At 49.4% G+C, this 20,669-nt stretch overlaps 1 protein-coding gene across 5 annotated transcripts in view; it reads left to right on the forward strand.

The window, feature by feature from the left end:
* Positions 1-261: 261 nt before the first annotated feature.
* WFDC1 (WAP four-disulfide core domain 1) overlaps positions 262-20,669 on the forward strand; it is a 31,354-nt gene continuing 10,946 nt past the window's right edge. For 2 of the 5 annotated variants that reach the window (XR_007514677.1, XR_007514676.1), the window contains exons 1-4: positions 262-614; positions 12,523-12,718; positions 15,840-15,923; positions 17,118-17,258. Coding sequence is in view for 1 of the 5 variants with exons in the window: in XM_049864407.1 (XP_049720364.1) it covers positions 417-614; positions 12,523-12,718; positions 15,840-15,923; positions 17,118-17,258 (619 nt within the window). In the remaining 4 variants the exon portion in view is untranslated. The remainder of the gene's footprint in view (positions 615-12,522; positions 12,719-15,839; positions 15,924-17,117; positions 17,259-20,669) is intronic. The other 3 variants (XR_007514675.1, XM_049864407.1, XR_007514678.1) reach the window with 2 other exon arrangements.

Here is a 20,669-nt window from a genome sequence, read left to right on the forward strand (position 1 = left end):
CACTCAGCAACATGGCTCCAAGGGAACTTTTCCGAGCAGACAGTTTGCAGGCCAGCTCAAACCTGAATGAGGCTGCAGCGTGAGCCCCCACCCACCCCGCCAGGGCAGTCCGTTCCTTGTCCACTCCTACCCAGGACAGCCAGCACACCTCCTGGGGAGGAGACCACCCAGCCCTCCAGGAAGTGCTCATTACCCAAGAGTGACAGGGCCAATCCTGGCCGTGTCTCCAGGCAAGCCCGGTGCCCCCTCCTCCTGCCTCCAGTGTCTCCAGGGCCAGATGTTGTAGGCCAGACTAAAAATAGCCAGGCAGGCTGGCCACCAGGGCGGGGCGGAGGGTGGTATGTTCTGGGCGCCGACACAGGATCCATCTGAGGTCCCGGCTGCCTGGAGCCAAGAAAGCCTGCAGTGCAGACTGCATGCTTGCCTCTCCCCACTTGGGGCAGGACTCTTCTCAGAGCATCTGGGAGGAAATGCCTCTGACCGGCCTCGGGATGGGCAGCAGTGCAAGGAGGACGATTCAGGCTCTGTGTTTCCTGCTGCTGCTCCTTGGAGCCGGCTCTGCCAAGAATCTCTGGAAGCGGGCGCTGCAGGCGAGGCTGCCAGAGAAGTCCCGAGTGAGTGCCGAGCGCCCGGTGGGGAGCTGGGGCTGCCTCTTCCAGGGGAGGCATCAGGGGGTCCCCACACGATGTGTACGCTCCTCCTGACTCCCGGACCGTCCGGACCGAGAAGGGCAGGTGTCTTTGTATCTCAGTGCTGGGGGTGGAGGGTGGACTGGGAAGACTTAGCCCACAGAAGGCTCCTGACCTGTAGATAAAGAGGCAAAGCACAGCAAAATATGCAGACGGTTGTGTGGCTGGCTTCTCCTTTCTCCTGGAAAAGAGCACCTGGCCTAAGAGTCAGGACTTAAGGCTGAGCGTTCTGTCTCAGCGATCAGTGAGCACGTGCTTATGAAGTATAGTTTGCGCTCATGTGGCAAACTATCCATTTGAAAAACATTAGTAGATATGACTCCAGACCAGGCACTGGGTCCCGTGGGTACAGGATGAAGGTGACACCAGCTCCCTCCTGTCTTTGAGGGTCTCATGGTTGCGGGGGTGGGGGCACATGGGGATGAGAGGAAGGGAAGGTGTAGCTGAGTGGGATTCCTGAGTGGAGTCCTGTCTGGGTTTGAACCCAGGCTCTGCTGCCCACCAGCTGTGTGCCTTCCACAAGCTGTTTGACATCTCTGAGCACCCATGAGCTCAGCTGTAAAAGACAAGCTTATGCATGTGTTTCAGCAAATCCATTTGGATAGCCACTGTGTACTAAGTAGGAGCCCTGGTGGCACAGTGGTCAAGCACTCAGCTGCTAACCAAAAGGTCGGCAGTTCAAACCCACCAGCCTTCCGTGGAAGAAAGATATGGCAGTCTTCTTCAGTGAAGATTTACAGCCTTGAAAATCCTGTGGGGGCAGTTCTACCCTGTCCTATAGGGTCACTATGAGTCTGAATTGGCTTGAAGATAATGGGTTTGGTTTTCGGCTTACCAAGTACTGTTACAAGCCATGGGCATACGGGCATTGATCCCCGGCCCTTGGAGCCCATGCTACCATAAGGTTGGCAGAGAATAAGCGAGCAATAAAAGGAAAGGGTGTACTGTGCTCAGTGGCAAATGTCAGGGAGAGAGAGAAAGCGAGGGGACTAGGAGTGAGAGAGATGAGTGTAGCCCATCTCCACATGCAGGCAGTGACTGAGTGAGCCAGGGGGTTCTCTGGGCATAGAGGACCAAGAAGATAATAACACCATTCGTGGCATGTTTGTGAGGATTAAATGACTCAGTACCCATAACGTGCTTAGCACATAGCAAGCACATCATCTTGGGAACTTTCAGTCAAATGTTTGTGGAATCGGTTAGTGCTTGCCTCCCTGGGTGGAATGTACGTTCCTCAGGACAGGCCTGATTCTGTCTTGTTCAGTGAAGTGTCCCCAGTCTCTCGGGAGGGGCTTGTCATTGAATAGGAGCCCAACATATTCTTGGAGATGAATGACGGCAAAATGCAGAGGAAGCATAGAAGAAAGTGTGTGTAGCTCTTCCCCAGAGAGTCAGGGATGGTTTTCTAAGAGTTGAGGACATTTGGCTTGGGGTTTGAAGGGATGGATAGGAGTTTGCCAGGTAAAGAAGACAGAGGGGGAGTGTCTAATGAAACTTTATTAAAGCTAATCCCTGTCTCCAGGGGCACACACTCACCAAGGACAACAGGTGCTCCTAGAGAGAGACAGGAGGCCATGTGGGAGTGGAAGAGTAATAAAGATGGAGATGATGGCGGGCGAGATGATGAAGTCAGTCACAGAAAGCTTCCTGGAGAAGGCGGAGACCCTGACCAGATCTTGAAGAAGTATTAATAATTAAGTGGAGGAAGGGGATTCCTGGAAGAAGGCTCAGCATGAGAAGAGGCTCAGGGGTAGAAACATTACATCTGGGATACCCTTAGGGGTCCTCACTTGGGGGGAGAGATCCTTCTCAGGTTTGACCTCCTCCATACTCTTTGCTGGCCCAACAGGATGATTTAACCCTCCCATTTATTTAGCATTTTGCTTCTAGGACCACAAAGAGATTTCCCATACATCATCTGATTTTATCTCTACCATGTCCTGGAGTGTCGGGGTGATGGGCGCCATGACATCCTCATTAGGAGGACCAGGGAGGCTGGGAGAGCTGGGGGGATGTGAGAAGGAGGCAGTGAGGTGGTTTCTTTAAAAACACGGACCTGGGTGGGCTTCGGAAGGTGAATTACTCCTAGTTATCATCTGTCGGAAACCCTGGTAGTGTAGTGGTTAAGTGCTACAGCTGCTAACCAAGAGGTCAGCAGTTCGAATCCGCCAGGTGCTCCTTGGAAACTCTATGGAGCAGTTCTACTATGTCCTGTAGGGTCGCTACAAGTCGGAATTGACTCGACGGAAGCGGGTTTGGTTTTTTTTTTTTTTTTTGGTTATCATCTGTCAGGATGAAATGCCTTGAGCTTATGCCTCACCAAATGGAAACTTTCCTCAATTATCAACAAACATCAGCCCCAGCCCACATGGAGACACACGAAGCCCTGTGAACTTGCCTCAGAGGAAGCCCCCAGAGAAAAACAGCCTCTTGAGTTGTGGCTCAGAGGACAGGGAGGCTGGGCGGGATGCCTGGCCATGAAATTCATAGAAGCCACTTCCTTAATGAGCTGTGTGACCTTGGGCCACTCACTACCCCTCTCGGTGCCTTAGGTCAGTAGCAGTGAAATGAATGTGGAGGACCAGATGGCCTCCAAGACCCTTTCAGTTGTGATTCAAATTTCTGTGCAAGTGTCCAACAGGGAATTCAGGGGTAATAGGAAGAAGCCCCACACGTGCTCAGGGTGGGCAACCCCCATGCTGAGGCCAACTTTAGCTGTGGCCCAGGACCCCAATGGCCTCAATGAAGTCACGTCAGTAGCTTGAAATCAGCCATGATGGGAGCACTTACACCATGGGAATTGGCAAAGGCTCTCATCCCTCAGTATGTTAGTTGTTGAACATTGACCAGCCCATTCATTACTCTGGGGGGTAACCCCTTCTTGCCTGTGAGCTCAGATGCCCCTGTCCTTTTGAGATGGGACTGGAGGAACAGCTGAGTTCCCCATGGCCTTCTCCTACCTTCTGAGAGTCCATCCCTCGACAGAGTGATTCTTTGTTTAGGGGCTGGCCTCTCAGCTGGCGTGGGAGTTCAGAGTTAATTTCTGGAACATTGTTTGTGCTTTATGGTCCAAACACTCAACAGCGCCAGAGGAGAAGATACTTGCCTTATATTCCCATGGGAGGCCCTAGCTCTGTGACCTTGAGTGAATTTCTTCTCTCTGAGCCTCAGTTTCCTCATTGGCAACATGGGATATGGCAGTGCCAGGTTTGCAGGGTTAAATGAAAAGATCACATGAAGTCTTTAGCCCCATGCCTGGCATAGAGCCACATTCTCTATGTGTGTGCTTTTTAAAAAAAAAAGGAAAAAAGAAACCAAATATTTAAGATGCTGGATAAGACAGAAGCAGGATGTTTGTAAACAGTCCGCTGACTTTCCGGGGAGCTCAGACCCACTTCTGTGGAGCTGGTGGTTTGCCTTTTCTTTCCTGAGGGCGAACGAAGGTTGCAGGAAAGCTGATTTACTCAGCATGTATTCTGTGTCCAGCCACGTGTTCAGTGTGTGTTAACTCTCAAGATCCTTCAGCAAATCTCCTGGTGGGGTCCATCGCAACCGCTATGTCAGCCTGGAACTGGGAGGCCTGGTGGTCCCTGTGAGCCGCTGTGGCTGTGGGTCTGTTCTGTGTCCCTCAGCTCCCTCCTGCATTGTGTGCCTCGCCCAGATGCTGCCCACCCAGGATGGTGGGTGCCTCTTTGTAGTCCACCCTCCCAGAGGGGGCATCTTTGGTGATGAACACAAAGTCCCTGTTATAGCCAGTTGTGTACCTTAGTTTCCCCACCCTGCTTCTCCATTTCCTTGTTACTTCTGTGAGCTCTTGAGGGCCTTCCAATACAGCCCTTCAGTTGTTTGCTTGAGATGGCAAGAGTGAGAGGGGCAGCCACTCCTGGGACTCTCCCAGTTGTCCCCTCATCTCCTTGATCTGCATTCTGTAAGCACTTGGTCTACTGGCCTAAAGGCCTGCTCAGCCACATGCAGGACAGGCCAAGGTTCTGGGAATAGTGCCCCAGGGAGCACTTGGGAGCTGGGGACACATGCCCTGGCCGCCTCGCCCCTGGGCAGGACTCCTCTGCACAGTGTTCTACACCTTTTCCCAGTGGCCCCCTGGGCTTGAGCTCCAGTTGCCCAGGTAGTCCCCTGCTCACCAACTGTCCCAGATGGGCTCTTTCCCTCCCCTGCCTCCATTCCCCATTCCCCTGCTGGAGCTTCCTGGGACCCCCTCCCAAATATACTTAAGCTGAAAGGAAATCAGTTGCTGTCAATTTGATTCCAGCTCAGGGCAGTGCCACATGTGTCAGGGTAGAACTGCTCCATAGGGTTTTCAATGGCTGAGTTTTTTAGAAGCAGATTGCCAGGCCTTTCTTCCGAGGCACCTTTGGGTGGATTTGAACTGCCAACCTTTCAGTTAGTAACTGAGTGCTTAACTGTTTACATTACCCAAGAACTCCCCCAAATATCCTCCCTGCACTCAAACCCTAGTTTCAAGTCTGCTTCTGGGAAAAAACACAGTTTTCATTACTTATAACCGGCAACCCTGACTTAGATAAAAACATTTCACGTACGAGGAAAATGGAAGCCATAGGGAAAGTGGCTCGGTTCATACCATCCTGGCCAGAGATGGGGGAAGCTACACACAGTCCTTGAATTCCTGGCGGCTTCTTCTGCTCCTTGAGAGATGAGAGATCATACCACCATGGTGTCACAAGGACCACTGAGAGGCCTCCATCAGATGAGCAGGGGTGCTCAGTGAGTCCTGGAGGATACATGACAAGGACCCTGGCAAACTCTGGGTTCTCCCTGGAGGCTGGAGAGAGGGAGGTGGCCTACCAAAGTGAAGCTACTGCACGGAAGCCTTCAGGCACGTCACAGGCTCTCAGCCAAGTTTACAGATGGAGGATGGGTGGGTGGAAGGAAGGAAAGTAATCGAATAGCATGACTTTCACTTTCCCTCTCTGGACTTCATCATCCTTTGCTGAGTTTCCAGCCCTGAACTTCCAGGTGGAAATGAGAGAGGGAAGAAACACCCAAAGTCCCTGTGCAGTTATAGTCTAGGAGCACACGTGTGAGAGGCAGGTGGGAATGCAGGTTAACCCAAGGTGAACACTGGGGGTGAGGCTGGAGGAGTGGATGAGGGTCCCTCTGTGTCCTTAGCACCGTGTTGAGGGGGCTCAGCAGCGGGGCTTGTTCATCATGCTGAACTCTGGTCATGTCTGAGCCTCGTGGCCACCTCTTACAACAGCTATTCCCTGGACGCCCCATTCTGATTCCCCTAAACGTCCTCATAGCATCCTGGCTTTCCATCATGGCACTTAGCTCCATTATTATCATCTGCGTGATTTGTTTTTCATTGTGGCTTTGTTTGGTTTTCCATTAACTACTTTTGTAGCTGAGAAAAACAATTAGTTTGCTTTACCTGTGTGATATTTTGTTTAGTGTCTGCCACTTGTCCTGGCACTGTGAACTGTGTGAAGGCAGAGGCAGGGTCTTCTGGTTGGACTAGTCCCCCGGTTCCCCACGCCCAGCCCTATGCCTGGCATGTAGCAGGCCTGAGAATTATGAATTTGTTATTAAGTAACTGAATATATGACATCAAAGCCTTCTGGAACAGAATAGAGGTATTCAGCAGCTCCTAGGAGACTTTCAAGGTCTCAGGGTGGCACAAATGGTTTGCACTCGGCTATTAACCCAAAGATTGATGGTTCAAACCCACCTAGCGGTGTTGCGGAAGCAAGGCCTAGCAATCTGCTTCCGTAAGATTGCAGCCAAGAAAACCCTATGGAGCTGTTCTATTTGGTAATACACGAGGGTACCATGAGTCAGAATCGACTCAGCACCAACAGGTTTGGTTTTTGGTTGGTTTTACAAGACCTTCAGGGGCACAGCTGTACTTAGTAGTCCCTGGTCGAAGGAGCTGGTGAGTTTGTGGTCGGACTTTCAGCACACTGCAGATGGGTTGTAACTTCACCCCTGGCAACCCCTGTGCCATCCCAGACTTTTGAGGCCCTCTCCCAGGAAGTCCCATTAGCCTTGCACCCAATCCTGCTCCCAGATTCCAGTGCTGAGGTCCCAGAGCACCAGAAAACGGGGCGTGTCAACGCATGCTGATCTCTAACCTCTGTGTTCCAGGGAGGAACATATTTTTAGATTTTTGACGTCCAAATTCCAAAGGAAGCACAAGTAATGCTTAGAGGAAAATTGGCTTTCTTCCTCTACCAGGAAAACCCGGCCTGGAGTGCCTTTTTATTGGTCTGCTTGTTAGGTCTCTGGAATATTCCAGAGGAGGGTAGAGCTCTTGCAATGAAGGGAGGGGGGACACTGAGGGAGGAACGTGAGTAAATAGGGGCAGAGTTTGGGGTTCTTCTTCCCGAAATGGAAGTGGCTTACTTTTTTTTTTTCTGATGATAAAAATACTAATAAAAAAAATCAGACTAGACAGAAAATTAATAAATAAGTAAAAGTTATCTAAATTCTTCCTCCGAGATGTAAATTCAGTAGACATTTTGGTGTGCAGGTGTATGTTTGTCTGGATTTTTCATAAAGCAGTTATAGACAGCATACATTTTTTTTCTTAATTTTATTCATACTTTTTTTTTATGGAAGTAAAATTTACATCACATAAAATGAATCCTTTTAAAGCAAACATTTCAGTGGCATTTAGAACGTTCATAATGTTGTTCAGTGACCACCTCTTTCTAGTTCCAAAATATTTTCGTCACCCAAAAGAGAGCCCACACCCATTAAACAATAGCTTCCCCTTCTCCCCCTGCCCCAGCCCCTGGCAACCACTAATCTGCCTTCTGTCTCTCTGGATTTGCCTATGCTGGACATTTCATATCAATGGACTCACACAATATCTGACCTTTTGTGCTTATTTGTGCTGTCTTGCGTACCTTGTGTTTTTCACAAGAGTAGATGTTGAATGTGTTAATGCCGTAGGTCTGCCTGGCTTGCCCATGTGAGATGTGCTAGTATTTATGAGATCAGCCTCCTTGGGTTGGCCAGCCAGGTCATTTGCTTTGACCGAATCCATACATGTGCTTGCTCAACTCAGCTTCCCATCGAAGCAGCCCAGAACGGGCACTTCCTTAGCCCCCCTCCTGAGGAAATCTGCAGTAGAATGGCTTTGCGACTCCATAGAGGCCTCCAAAAATATCTCCCAAGGGATGAAAAATAGCCACCAGAATGAAAACCTTCAGGGGATAATTTTTATCCAAGTGAGGCACACAGAACTGGAAAGTTGGTATCTGAGCTGTCGCATGAGTTTATGGTGGGCAGCTGTTTTGAAACAGACTTCACTGCCCAAGCCCTTGGCAGGAATGGAAATCTCTGAGAAATAGAAAACAGTGGCTCTGTGACTTTCTCTAAGGATGTTGTCGGTCTGCGGGGAGCTGCCTCATTTCTCTGAGGACTATATCATGCCTTTGTTTCATTCGCAGCTCAGGGGCAGCATGGGGGAGGTGAGGGCTGCCTGGGGCTGAAGAGAGTGGGGACCAGTGTGGCGAGAGAGAAGGGAGAAGGCGGGACAGTGGTGGGAGGGAGGTCAAAGAAGAGGGGAGGGAGCAGCTTGGCTCTGACCTGTAAACCAAGGGCCTTGGCCTTGAACCTGCGTGGGGCACCAGGAAGCCATTGGAGGGCGATTTATATATTTCTTGGAGCAAAAGTCAGGTCTTTCTCAGAACTCCTGGAAATATCCTCTGTTTAGAACTACCCTTGAGCATCACCTTGCGCTAAACAAAATTAAAAAAAAAAAAAAGAATTCAATCGTTTAATCTGAGCCCCTCAGTGAAATCAGTTCTTTATCACCTACAACCATCTGTTGTTCCAGCCGCACAGTAAATAATTCAGGGGGTTTGACTTCTAAGGCGCTTACCTCTGTTGTTCTCTCCAAATTCAGAGAATTGACGTTTGCATGTTTCTTGGGGTTCTGGCAGGTGGCACGTCTAAAACAGTTCTTTCTCCATACCTCCTGTCTGGGGAGATGTGGGGAGGCTTCGAGGGGCTGGGAAGTGTTTCCCTTCTGATCTCCAGGTTCCAGTAAATTTCATAAATGAGGCTTGATGCGAAAGCAGGCAGGGCGGAAAATGCCCCGTCCCCTTGGCCCCATGCCTGAAACACTCTTAATCACCCCCCTCCAGGAGGCCAAGGCAGCTGTCATATGAGATTAGGATTAGAGATAGCGGGGCCCTAACATGGGTCCAATTTTGTTAATTCTGTAAAGATGAACTAAGAGCTAATGGCATGGGATTAGGCCTCCTGCTTGCAGCTTGAAAATTATTCGCAATGATGCAGAATTAAGGAAACAGGATGGGGTAGGGGCAGTGAAAGGCTGAACCCAGAGTTACACAGGCCCATGCCCTGGCCTCCCCTCCGTCTCTGGGGAGACCCAGCACCTCTCCTTAAGCCTTCATCCCCTTATCTGTCACATGTTGGCTTAGAAGATGGATTCTCTGGGTGAAGCAGGGGTGGGGACCCAGGCCCTACACTTACCAGACAGTCACTCCTCCCCACAGTAGTCACTGAGGCTCTTGGGAGGCAGTTTGAAAACCACTGGTATTGGAAAGCCTACAGAGTCACACAAACGCCTACTCAGGTCCTGCTCTCAGTGACCTGTCGCCCCCTTCAGGGCATGGAGGGCAGTGCATGGAGTTTGCAACCATGTACCTGGCAGAGGCCTTTTAGATGAAAGGAATGGCTTAGGCAAAGGTGGGAGGTGGCAGCCCAGGTGGAGTTTTCTCCATTAACCTGTATCTAGCTGTGTGTATAAGGCCTGTCCTGCACGCGCCCACTATCCAATCCAGAAGCAGAACAGTGTTACTGGCATGGATGTTGTCTTAGTTATCTAGTGTTGCCATAGAAATACCACAGGCGGATGGCTTTAACAAACAGAAATTTATTTTCTCACAGTCTAATAGGTTACAAGTCCAAATTCAGGGCATTGGCTCCAGGGGAAGCCTTTCTGTCTCTGTCAGCTGTGGAGGAAGGTCCTTGTCCTCAGTCTTCCCCTGGTCAAGGAGCTTCTCAGGCACAGGGACCCTGTGTCCAAAGGATGCGCTCTGCTCCTGGTGCTGCTTTCTTGGTGGTATAAGGCCGCCAACTCTCTTCTTGCTTCCCTTCTCTTTTATCGCATGAGAGATAAAAGGTGGTGCAGGCCACACCTCAGGGAAATTCCCTTTACATTGGATCAGGGAGGTGACCTGAGTAACGGTGGTGTTACAAACCCACCCTAATCCTCTCAACTTAAAATTACAATCACAAAATGGAGGACAACCACACAATACTGGGAATCATGGCCTAACCAAGTTGACACATATTTTGGCGGGGGGATACAATTCAATCCATGACAGATGGGGCCTGGTGTCAGGAGAACACAAGGTGGGTTGCCTGATGTGACCTACACTCTCCCAGCCTCCCCTACAAAATATTTCTTGCTCACTGTTCCCTGCTTACTTTGTGCTGTTATGTCTCATATAACTTTCCTTTGAAACATAGCATACATGTTGGAAACGGTGCACATCGTAAGTGTCCACAGTGAACACACCCTGTAACCACCACCCAGACCAAAAATTGGAGCCTGACTAGCCCCTGAGGCCGCTGTGCCCCACCCGGTCACTGCCTGCCTAGGTGACCACTCTCCTGTCTGCCATCGCCAAAGATTAACTTGGTCTGTTTGTAGATTCATATAAATGGAATCATAATGTGTGTTCTTTTTGGGGGGTGTGGAGGGATTCTTTTTGTTGTTGTTGTTGTTGAGACTATACGCAGCAAAACATACACCAATTCAATTGTTTCTACATGCATAGTTCAATGACACTGATTACATTCTTCAAGTTGTGTAACCATTCTCATCCTCCTTTTCAGAGCTGTTCCAACCCCATTAACATAAATTCACTGCCCCTAAGGTTCCTGTTTAATCTTTCGAGTTGCTGTTGTCAACTTGATCCCACCCAGATAAGACAGTTCTTAAAAGAGCATAATACTCAAGGTAGAGACATTCTTTCCTAGTTAAGCTAAACTATTTTTTGGTTTTAAGAAGACTTCAGGGGATATTTTTGATTTAAGTTTTAAAGATTATCTCAGGGCAATAGTTTTAGAGTTTCATCCAAACTTCACGGCTCCAGAATGTCTGGAGTCCATGAAAATTTGTAATGGTGTTCAACATTTACCCCCTTTTGATCAGGACTCTTCTGTAGAATCTTTGATCAAAATGTTCAATAATGGTAGCTGGGCACCATCTGGTTCTGGTCTCAGGGTAAAAGAGGCAGTTGTTCATGGAGGCACTGTGTGTTCTCTTGATCTGGCATTTATTTTGATCACTATAATGTTTGTGAGATTTATCCAAGTTCTTGCATAAGTTTTTTCATTCTCTGTGTAGTCTGTAAAAGCTCTCTACAAACATATGGATTATGAATGAGAAATATGTATTTTATATATGCAAATTTCTATGTATCCATAATTGTCATGCATTTTGTATATATTATGTATATAATCCACTGCCCTCGAGTTGATTCCAACTCATAGCTACCCTATAGGGCAGAGCAGGACTGTCTCATAGGGTTTCCTAGGCTGTAATCTTTTTGTTTTTTTTGTAAGCCCACGGAAGGCAGGGCCTGATTTATTTGCTTCCTGTGGTCAGGCCAGGTGAGCACTCAAATTTTTTCTTTTTTGAGGTTATTATTATTTTTTTTTTATTGTACTGCAGAAGAAGGTTACAGAACAAACTAGTTGTTCATTAAACAGTTAGTACACATATTGTTTTATGACATTAGTTAACAACCCTGTGACATGTCAGCACTCTCCCTTCTCAACCCTGGGTTCCCTATTACCAGCTTTCCTGTTCCCTCCTGCCTTCTAGTCCTTGCCACCGGGCTGGTGTGCCCCTTTAGTCTCATTTTGTTTTATGGGCCTGTCCAATCTTTGGCTGAAGGGTGAACCTCAGGAGTGGCTTCATTACTGAGCTAAAATGGTGTCCGGGGGCGATATTCTTGGAGTTTCTCCAATCTCCGTCAGGCCAGTAAGTCTGGTCTTTTTTCGTGAGTTAGAATTTTGTTCTACATTTCTCTCTAGCTCTGTCCAGGACCCTATCAGAGCAGCCGTGGTGGTAGCCGGGCACCATCTAGTTGTATTGGACTCTGGCTGAGGCTGTGATAGTTGTGGTCCCTTAGTCCTTTGGACTAATCTTTCCCTTGTGTCTTTAGTTTTCTTCATCCTTCCTTGCTCCCGACGGGGTGAGACCAGTGGAGTATCTTAGAAGGCTGCTCAAAGGCTTTTAAGACCCCAGATACTACTCACCAAAGCAGAACGCAGAACATTTTCTTTATAAACTATGTTATGCCAGTTGAGCTAGATGTTCCCCAACACCATGGTCCCCCACTGGCTGTAATCTTTATGGAAGCAGACTGCCGCATCTTTCTCCCACAGAGGACTGGAGGGTTAGAACTGCTAACCTATTTATTAGCAGCCCAGCACTTAACCACCTCACCACCGGGGCTGCTTATTATATATGTAGTTCATATATGCGTGTATGTATATATAGATAGATAGGTGCACAACATACAAACTGTTCTCCCGCAAATATACCAAGATTCATGTATGCTTTTTGCTGTTGATGGCTTTGAGTCATTTGGGTTTGGGGCTATCATAAGGGAAACGGTATCTTTTAAACCTCAGAGCGGCCCTCTAGGCAGGTTCTGCTAGGCTCTCCCTTTTCTACGCCGCCGGAAGGCGGGGGCTCAGAGAGGTGCAGGGCCCGCCCGCGGTGCACAGCTCTGAGGGGCGGCGCAGGGGCTCTAACGCCGCCGCCGCCACCACCGCCCCCGTCTCTCCGCCCGCCCCGCAGGCCGAGGAGCTGAGCGCGCTGGGGCCCGGCCCCCGGCAGCCCCGCGCCGACCGCTGCCCGCCGCCCCCACGCCTGCTGCCCCCCGGCGCCTGCCAGGCCGTGCGCTGCCAGGCCGACGCCGACTGCCCGCGCCACAAGCGCTGCTGCTACAACGGCTGCGTCTACGCCTGCCTGGAGGCAGTGCCACCCCCTCCAGGTAGGTACCACCGTCGGGTCTGAGGCAGAGGGAGCCGGCCTGGGATTACCTGGACCACCTGGGCGGGTCACTTCACCTCTCCGTGCCTCCTCATTGCTTCACCTGTGGGAACAAGTAGTAGCTCACTGAGCCGGCGCCCTAGCTGGGTATATGAGTTGCCTGCTGTGTGCCGGGCACCCCGCCTGCCTCGGATACCTACAGTCTCGGAAACACCCAGTCCAGGGAAAATGTCACCTGCACTCCACCTGCCCTCAGGTGTCTATAGTCCAGGAAACAGCCAATCCAGGGAGGGGAGGGGGTGAGGTTTCTCATCGAAATCCAGATTTCTGGCTTTCTTGAACATACAGGGCTACATTCCCTGGCAGCCCTGGCTCCAGCCTCAAGTGTCCCCCCACAGGCTGCGGGCCCTCGTTCCCTCACTGATGAAGGAGGGGGCGGGGGAGGTTTAGTGGTCCAGAGGGGGTGTGCCCCAGAGGGGAGGGGAGGCTTAGCAGTCCAGAGGAGGTGTGCCCCAGAGGGGAGGGGAGGCTTAGTGGTCCAGAGCGGGTGTGCCCCGGAGAGGAGGGGAGGCTTAGCAGTCCAGAGGAGGTGTGCCCCAGAGAGGAGGTGGGAGGCTTAGCAGTCTAGAGGGGTGTGCCCCAGGGAGGGGGTGTGCAGAGTCCAGCTGGTTACTTCCTCACCTCTCCTCACCTGTACAGCAGGCCTGGAAATGCTCACACACAAACATTTCCAGATGTCCAGCCCTGCTTCCAGAGCACATAACCAATAGGACTTTTTGTGTGTGTATGTGTGTGTGTGTGATGCAAATTGCAAATCTCTGTGGGAGAAACAGTCCCCAGTGATTCCGCTCTGCAGGAAGGAATTCAGATTCCTTTTGGAGAAGAGGGTTTGGGCGGGGAGGGAGAGGAGCCTGTGGGGACACTGAGAGAGGCAGGAGGGGCAGCTATCCCCTGCCCCCACCAAAAAGGCTCCCCTAAGTTGGGTAGGGAAAACCTGGTGGCATAGTGGTTAAGAGCTGGAGGTGCTAACCAAAAGGTCAGCAGTTCGAATCCACCGAGCACTCACTGGAAACTCCAGGGGGCAGTTCTACTCTGTCCTATAGGGACGCTATGAGTCAGAATCAACTCGATGGCAACTTTTTTTTTTTTTTTTGGTTAAGGGGGGAGTACTTGTGCACTGCACAGAAGCACTTGCCCAGGTGAGGCCAAGATGAGGCTGCAGTTCCACCTACAGTCTTTATCCAATTCTGGGGCCCTGTCTCAGCCCAGAGGAAGAGTCACCTTTTTGACCTGGCCACCCAGAGGGAAGCACTTGTATGTGTTTCTTCCACCAGAAGGGCCACCATTCTGCCTTTTCTGAAGCTTCTTAGGGGCTGGAGCCCTGGTGATGTAGTGATTAAGAGCTTGGCTGCTTAACCTAAAAGGTCAGCACATCAAATCCACCAGCTGCTCCTTGGAAACCTTATGGGGCAGTTCTGCTCTGTCCTATAGGGTCGCTATGAGTGGGAACTGACTCTACATCAGCAGGGTTTTTTGGCTTTTCTTAGGGGCTAGCCTGGCCCTCAGCACCCACCCTGTCCTTGGCCAAGAGGTCTTGCTCAAAATGTGTTGTGGGTTGTAATTATGAATATTATTAAAGGTACCGAGTCCTTTGTCATCGCTGTGACCTCACCCCAAAGAAAACAAAGTGTGGTCATTCTTGCCTGTCTTCCACGCTCCTCCTCGGCCTTGGGAGAAAGGTCGGGACCACATTCTCAGACACCTTTGTAATGAAGGCGCAAGGCACCTCCCGCCTCTCACCAAAAAGCGCTGCCCAAAGAGGCTGTATTATCTGAGGGCTTGTCACCAGGCAGAACTGGCTCCTCTGTTGTTTCAGTGTCCATGCGGTGAGCGATCATCTTTATAATCATCTTTTTAAAGAAAAAGCTAATGAACATTCCTACTAGTACCCATCTATGACTTTAAAAGTTACCAAATAGTACACCGACCTCTTTATTTTTGTTGTATTTCACAGTCAAACTCAAGCAGGGATCACAAATATGATCTCAGACATGTCTTATTTGATCTCCAAAATGCCAAATTTTAAAAAAATTATTTGACAACATTTATAAGTGAGTAGACTTATATTTTAAAAATCCAGATTTATAGGTTTTTTGTTTTTTATCCGTAGTTCTTAGAACATTGGCGGTTAGAGCTACAGCTGCTAACCAAAAGGTCAGCAGTTCAGATCCACCAGGCGCTCCTTGGAAACCCTATGGGACAGTTCTACTCTGTCCTATAGGGTCATTATGAGTCGGAATCAACTCAATGGCAATGGGCCACAGGTTAGAACATTGGCAGTGGCTGGCCAGGGCTAAACAGCAGCTAATTCATTCAAACTGAAAACTCTCTCTAGTTTGCCACAGTCCCTACCTGGCCTGCTTTAGTCATTTATGTCACCTACCTGTCCCCTGGAGGCATTTGAGTTTTCAACCCCTGCTTTGGTTTTCTGAAGGTGTCCAAAGCTACTGCTTCAGCAACTCTTCCTATTAAAAATGTATTGGTTAGTTAGCAAGCTATGCTGCTGTAACAAAAAGACCCACAAATATAGGGTCCAGCCTATTAGACACTGACTTCTCTTTCGGTTAAGAGTCCAGAGGTAGGCAGGCAGCCTGTGGCATGAGCGGGTCTGCTCCACAGAGTCATCCAGGGACCCAAGGTCCTTCCATCTTGTTGTTCTACAGTCTGAGAAATGCCCTTGTGCTCATGGTCAGAGTCACTCCCAGCCACAGGAAGACGGCAGGAGAGGGAGGGGAGGAAACAGCCATCAGTTCAAGGGCAAGACAGGAAGTTGCATCATCAGTTCTGCTCACCTCCTGTTGGCCAGAACTTAGTCACATGGCCACACGTAGCTGCAAGAGAGACTGGGAAGCAGAGTTTCTAGCTTAGTGGCCAGTGCCCAGCTGAAACGCAGAGGTTTTGTTTCTAAAAGGAAGAAGGGGTAAGCTATGCTGGGGAAGCATAATGGTTTCTCTCACAAGGAGCCTTCATGTTTTGTTACAAAATGTAGGCTCCCCATCCCCAAAGCTGGAGCACTTCTCAGCTGCATAATGGGAGCCTGGATTTACCACGTCTTGTATTAGTCTTAGACTGGCTGGTGCAGCCGAAACCTCGATGGCTTGGTGGCAACGGCTGGCTCCTTGATGGTCCCGAGGAGATCTTGCAAGGTACCTGGATGGGAAGGCCCAGACCTGATGTAAGAGCCGGACCTCCTTCCCGGGCTGCTCTCAGCAAACTGAGAGCCAGGGGGCCGCCTCTGGCCCCTCAGCCAAGCACGCTGCCCTCTGTGACCCTCCCCTGCCAACACAGAAGGGCTGAGGTTGGGGGCCGGGCCAGGTTCTCAGAGTCCCCAGTACAAAGGGATTTGGAGTTTCCCTAAGAATGGGGCCTCCTTGCAGGAGAGAAGGGGTGACGTTGGTTTTCAGAATCCCTAAAATCACATGTAGGGGTTCACTACTTTCTAGTGATGAGGCCTTCTTCTGGGTGGGGTGGGAAGCAGTTTCTGAAAGGAATAGCATGCAGACCCGGGGCCCAGAGAGTTCCAGAGGTGTGAGTGTGTCTGTGTGTGTGCAGCCGTGCTTGTGACTGTGCACAAATCTGTGTGCATGACTGTGTCCACTAGGGTGTGCACATGTCCTGCAACTGTGTGGCTTTCCTGTGGCTGTGGTCTGAGGATTTGTCCATCTGTGTACGTGTATAGGTGTATGACTGCACATACGAGTGTGTATGTGTGAGAGTATATATGTATTTCTGCAGCTTTGTGTCTGAGGATTTGTGTGAGGCTGTGTGTATGCATATGTGAACATATGTGAGTGTGGGAGGATTTGAACATGTGTGTGTGTGTGGCTGTATGTGTGAACATGGGTATTTGTGTGTGGCTGTATGTGTGTGTGTCAAGATTTGTGTGTGCTGGTGAACATGTGTGTATGTGTGTGACTGCATGAGTATATTATCTGCGAGTGTTGGAATTTGAGTGTGAACATGTGTGTGTGTGTGTGTGTCACTGTGAATGCATGTATGTACATATATGTGTATGGGGTAAATATGTGTACATGTCTGACTGTGTGACTGTATATGTGTGTGTCAGGATTTGTGTGTGGGGTGAATATATGTGTATGTGTATGGCTGTCTGCATGAGTGTGCCAGGAGTGCGTGTGTGATTCTGTGTGTGTCAGTGTGCATGGGAGGGCATGTTTGGAAGCATCCAGCTTCAGACGTGTATGTGCGTGCGTGTGAACCCCTGTGAGTGAGACCCGAGGCCCAGCCTAGGATCTGGCGTGCAGCTGGGTGGCATCCCCCTGGGCGGGTATACCTTACTGCCCCAGCAGGCCCTGTGACCCTGGCATGTGTCCCCTCTGCAGCAGAGGCATGCAGCACCACCGAGGATGGAGCTGAGCCACTGCTGTGTCCCACGGGCTACGAGTGCCACATCTTGAGCCCAGGTGACATGGCCGAGGGCATCCCCAACCGCGGGCAGTGTGTCAAGCAGCGTCGGCAGACAGGTGAGTGTAGGTATCCCTGCCCAGCCCCCACTCTCCCCTGACCCCCTGTCTGGGACACTTGCCCTAAGAACACCCACCGGCACCCTCAGTCTGACCAGAGTTCTTCCAGTCAACCCACTGCCTGGAGCCTTCCCCAAACCCTCTGCCCTTTCCTTCCCAGGCCTGGGTGTGACACAGGCCCTGAAGTCAACAGACTGGCTTCAGCTCCCAGCTCTGCCACTTCCTAGCTGGGTGACCTTGGGCTCAATGGCTTCATATCTCTGAGCCTCAGTTTCCTCATCTGTACAATGGCTTCCTTCATGCTGTTTTGAGAATTGAGATCATACATGTAAGCCCTCAGAGCAGAGCCAGGCAGTAGTAGGTACTCAGGAAACACTGGATATTTTATATTTATCTATATATCTATTTGGAGTTCCAGGGGCACAATGGTTAAGAGCTACAGCTGCTAACCGAAAGGTTGACAGTTCAAATCCACCAGTCACTCCTTCGAAACCCTATGAGGCAGCTCTACTCTGTCCTATAGGGTCACTATGAGTTGGAATCGACTCCACAGCCACGAGTTTGGTTGTAGTTGTTGTTGTTTTTAAATGTATCTATTTAGGAATTTCTGGGTGGCACAAACAGTTAATGCACTCAACTGCTAACAGAAAGACTGGAGTTTCGAGTCCACCCAGAGGTGCCTCAGAGGAAAGGTTTGGTGATCTACTTCTGAAAAATCAGCCACTGACAACCCTAAGGAGCACACTTCTATGGTAACTCACAGGGGGTCACCATGAGTTGGAGTTTGACACTACTGATGACTACCATTAGTTGAGCACCTTGTAAATGGTCTCTTTAAGCTTCGCTGCTAGCCTGCCAGAGGAGAATGACACCCAGGAGGCGGGGTGGGGTATGCTTCAGCATACAGGCTCAGAACCACCAAAACAGACTAAAATCCTGTAGCTTCCTCCTGGGTGGCCTTGGACAGGTAGGCTTAGTGTCTTCATGTGTAAAATAGAGGAGATGATGGTAATTACTTTCGGGGTACTTTGAATGAGAGAATACCTATATTTTCTCAGGGTCTCAGTGAATGTGCCCCTCCGTCACGTCTGTCTTATGGTGGAGGGTGGACTTGGGATCCAGAACTTGTCCAGACACACACAGCTAAGAAGGGGCAGAGGTGGAATTCTGAGCCATCTACCTGCTCCAAAGCCTGTGTGTGTGTGTGTGCGCGCGTGCGCGTGTATCTGCGTGTGCGTGCGTGCGTGTGCGTGTGTGTGTGTGATCTCTCCCTTCCACTGCAGTGATTCCAACCTTCCCAATGGAAATGTAAGGGAAATTCCCTCTGGCCTTGTCCGCAGAGGGCTGTCACTTAGCAATAATTGCTGGTAATTATACAAGAGTTGGGAAACTTGTTGAATGCTACCAAATTGCTTGGATCAACAGTCTCAGGGGAGGGTTGGAGCACTCACATCCCAAGTCCCTGTTACCAAGGATGAAGCCTTTTATTTAAGGCTTATTACTTGAAGTAATTTCAAACTCACAGAAAAAGTGCAAGAATAGTACCTTGGACCCTTCACCATGCTCATCAGTTGTTAAAATCTTGTCACATTTGCTCTCTCATTCTCTCTCGCGCATATTTCTTTTTCTGAATCATCTGAAAATAAGTTGCAGATCTCATGCCCACACTAATTTGCAAGTCTCCCCTGAGAGTCTGCCTCTGAAGAGTGCCTATGGTCACTCATGTTTGAAAGTCGACCAGACACGTGAGGGGTTCACATCTTTCACAACAGGAAAACGAACACGGACACGCACAGACAGTCTTACTTTTCAGAGAGTAGGGTCAGGAGGAATCAGTGCATTTTCCAAGTGAGTTTCAGGTCACTCGGAAGCTGAGTGCCAGGGCCGAGATCTGGGAGACTGTCCTACCTCTGACAAAGTGGCTTTTCTAGGAGGCTTCACTGGAAAAATAAAAGTGGGACTCAGGCAACCATAAGCAGGAGGAAACTCACTGTGTGCAAATGAAAGGTTTGGTGAATAAATGAGATTTGGCCAAGGAAGAAGGAGCCCTGGTGGCACAGGGGTTAAGCGCTCGGCTGCAAACTGAAAAATTGATGGTTTAAACCCACCAGCCTCTCTGCAGGAGAAAGATTTGGCAGTCTACTTCCATAAAGATTACAGTCTTGGGAACCCTATGGGGCAGTTCTACTCTGCTATAAGGTCACTATGAGTCAGAACTGACTTGATGGCAACTGTGTGGTTTTTTGGTTTGGAGGTCAAGGAGGATGCCCAGTTTCCACAGGCAACTCTGTCTCCGTCCTGTGGCATTATGAGGCAGAATCCAAGCCCAGGAGTTGGAAGGAGGGGGCAGAAATATTTCCAAGACCCACTCAATAGCTCTAGCGTTTGCCTTTGGAAAATATTGTTGCTGCCGTAGCTGACAGGCAGTCACCCCGAGGGTGTGGATCAGCTCTGTTGGGTTTTGGCACCTTGTAAAATAAATGTCAGTGCTGGCCCTAAAACACCCTGATGATTTTTAGTGTGGCCACAAAACAGAAGAAAAACAAAATGTCCAGCTATTGCATAAATATGATTGATGAACGACGAAGCAGAGAAGACGAAGCTGCTGCACTGAGAACGAGAACGAGAAGCAGGGGTGGATTGCGGATGAGACACACTGCGTGTTGTCAGGTGTTTCCACCTTCCCACCAATGCTTTACTGCTATAATAGGGTGGGGACTGGGGAAAGAGGTGAGGGTTAATGACAAGCAATAGTGGGAATTACGTGGTGGAAATTCATATGATGTTTGAGACATGAAATTGCCAACAATTTACCACTTTTTACATACAAAAATAGTGATTTCATATGGTTCCACCTACATATAGATGCTTTAAAGGAAATTATTTCTTTTAATCCTCACAGTAACTTTAAGAGGTACTAATTTTATGCCCATTTTCTGTGGAGAAAACTATAAGACTCACAGATGATTAGTGAAGCGGTGGAATAAAGATTCATACTCAATAGTTACTTTCTCACTTGTAGTAGTTCTGTTACTTTCTTTTCGAATGGACTCAAGAAAGTACCCTTCATTCCCCATGCAAACTTTGATCCACCAATCTATCTATCCAGCCATCCATCCATCCAGTCTCTTTCATTCATCCATTCCTCCATCCAATCACCTATCCATCCATCCACCCAATCATCCAACCATCCATTCAATCATTCAACCACCCATCCATTTATCCTTCCATTCATCCATTCTTCCATGCACCCAACATATCCTTATCAAGAATTTTGTGATGACGTTTGCTGAACAACGTGTTGAAATTTTGCTTCCTATTCACCTGTTAAGGCAGCAGTTCCCAAACTTTTTGGTCTCACGATTTCTTTACACTCTTAAAAATTGTTGAGAAGCCCAAAGAGCTTTTCTT

Source organism: Elephas maximus, chromosome 21 (genome assembly GCF_024166365.1).
Source record: "Elephas maximus indicus isolate mEleMax1 chromosome 21, mEleMax1 primary haplotype, whole genome shotgun sequence".
NCBI classification, from domain to species: Eukaryota; Metazoa; Chordata; class Mammalia; order Proboscidea; family Elephantidae; genus Elephas; species Elephas maximus.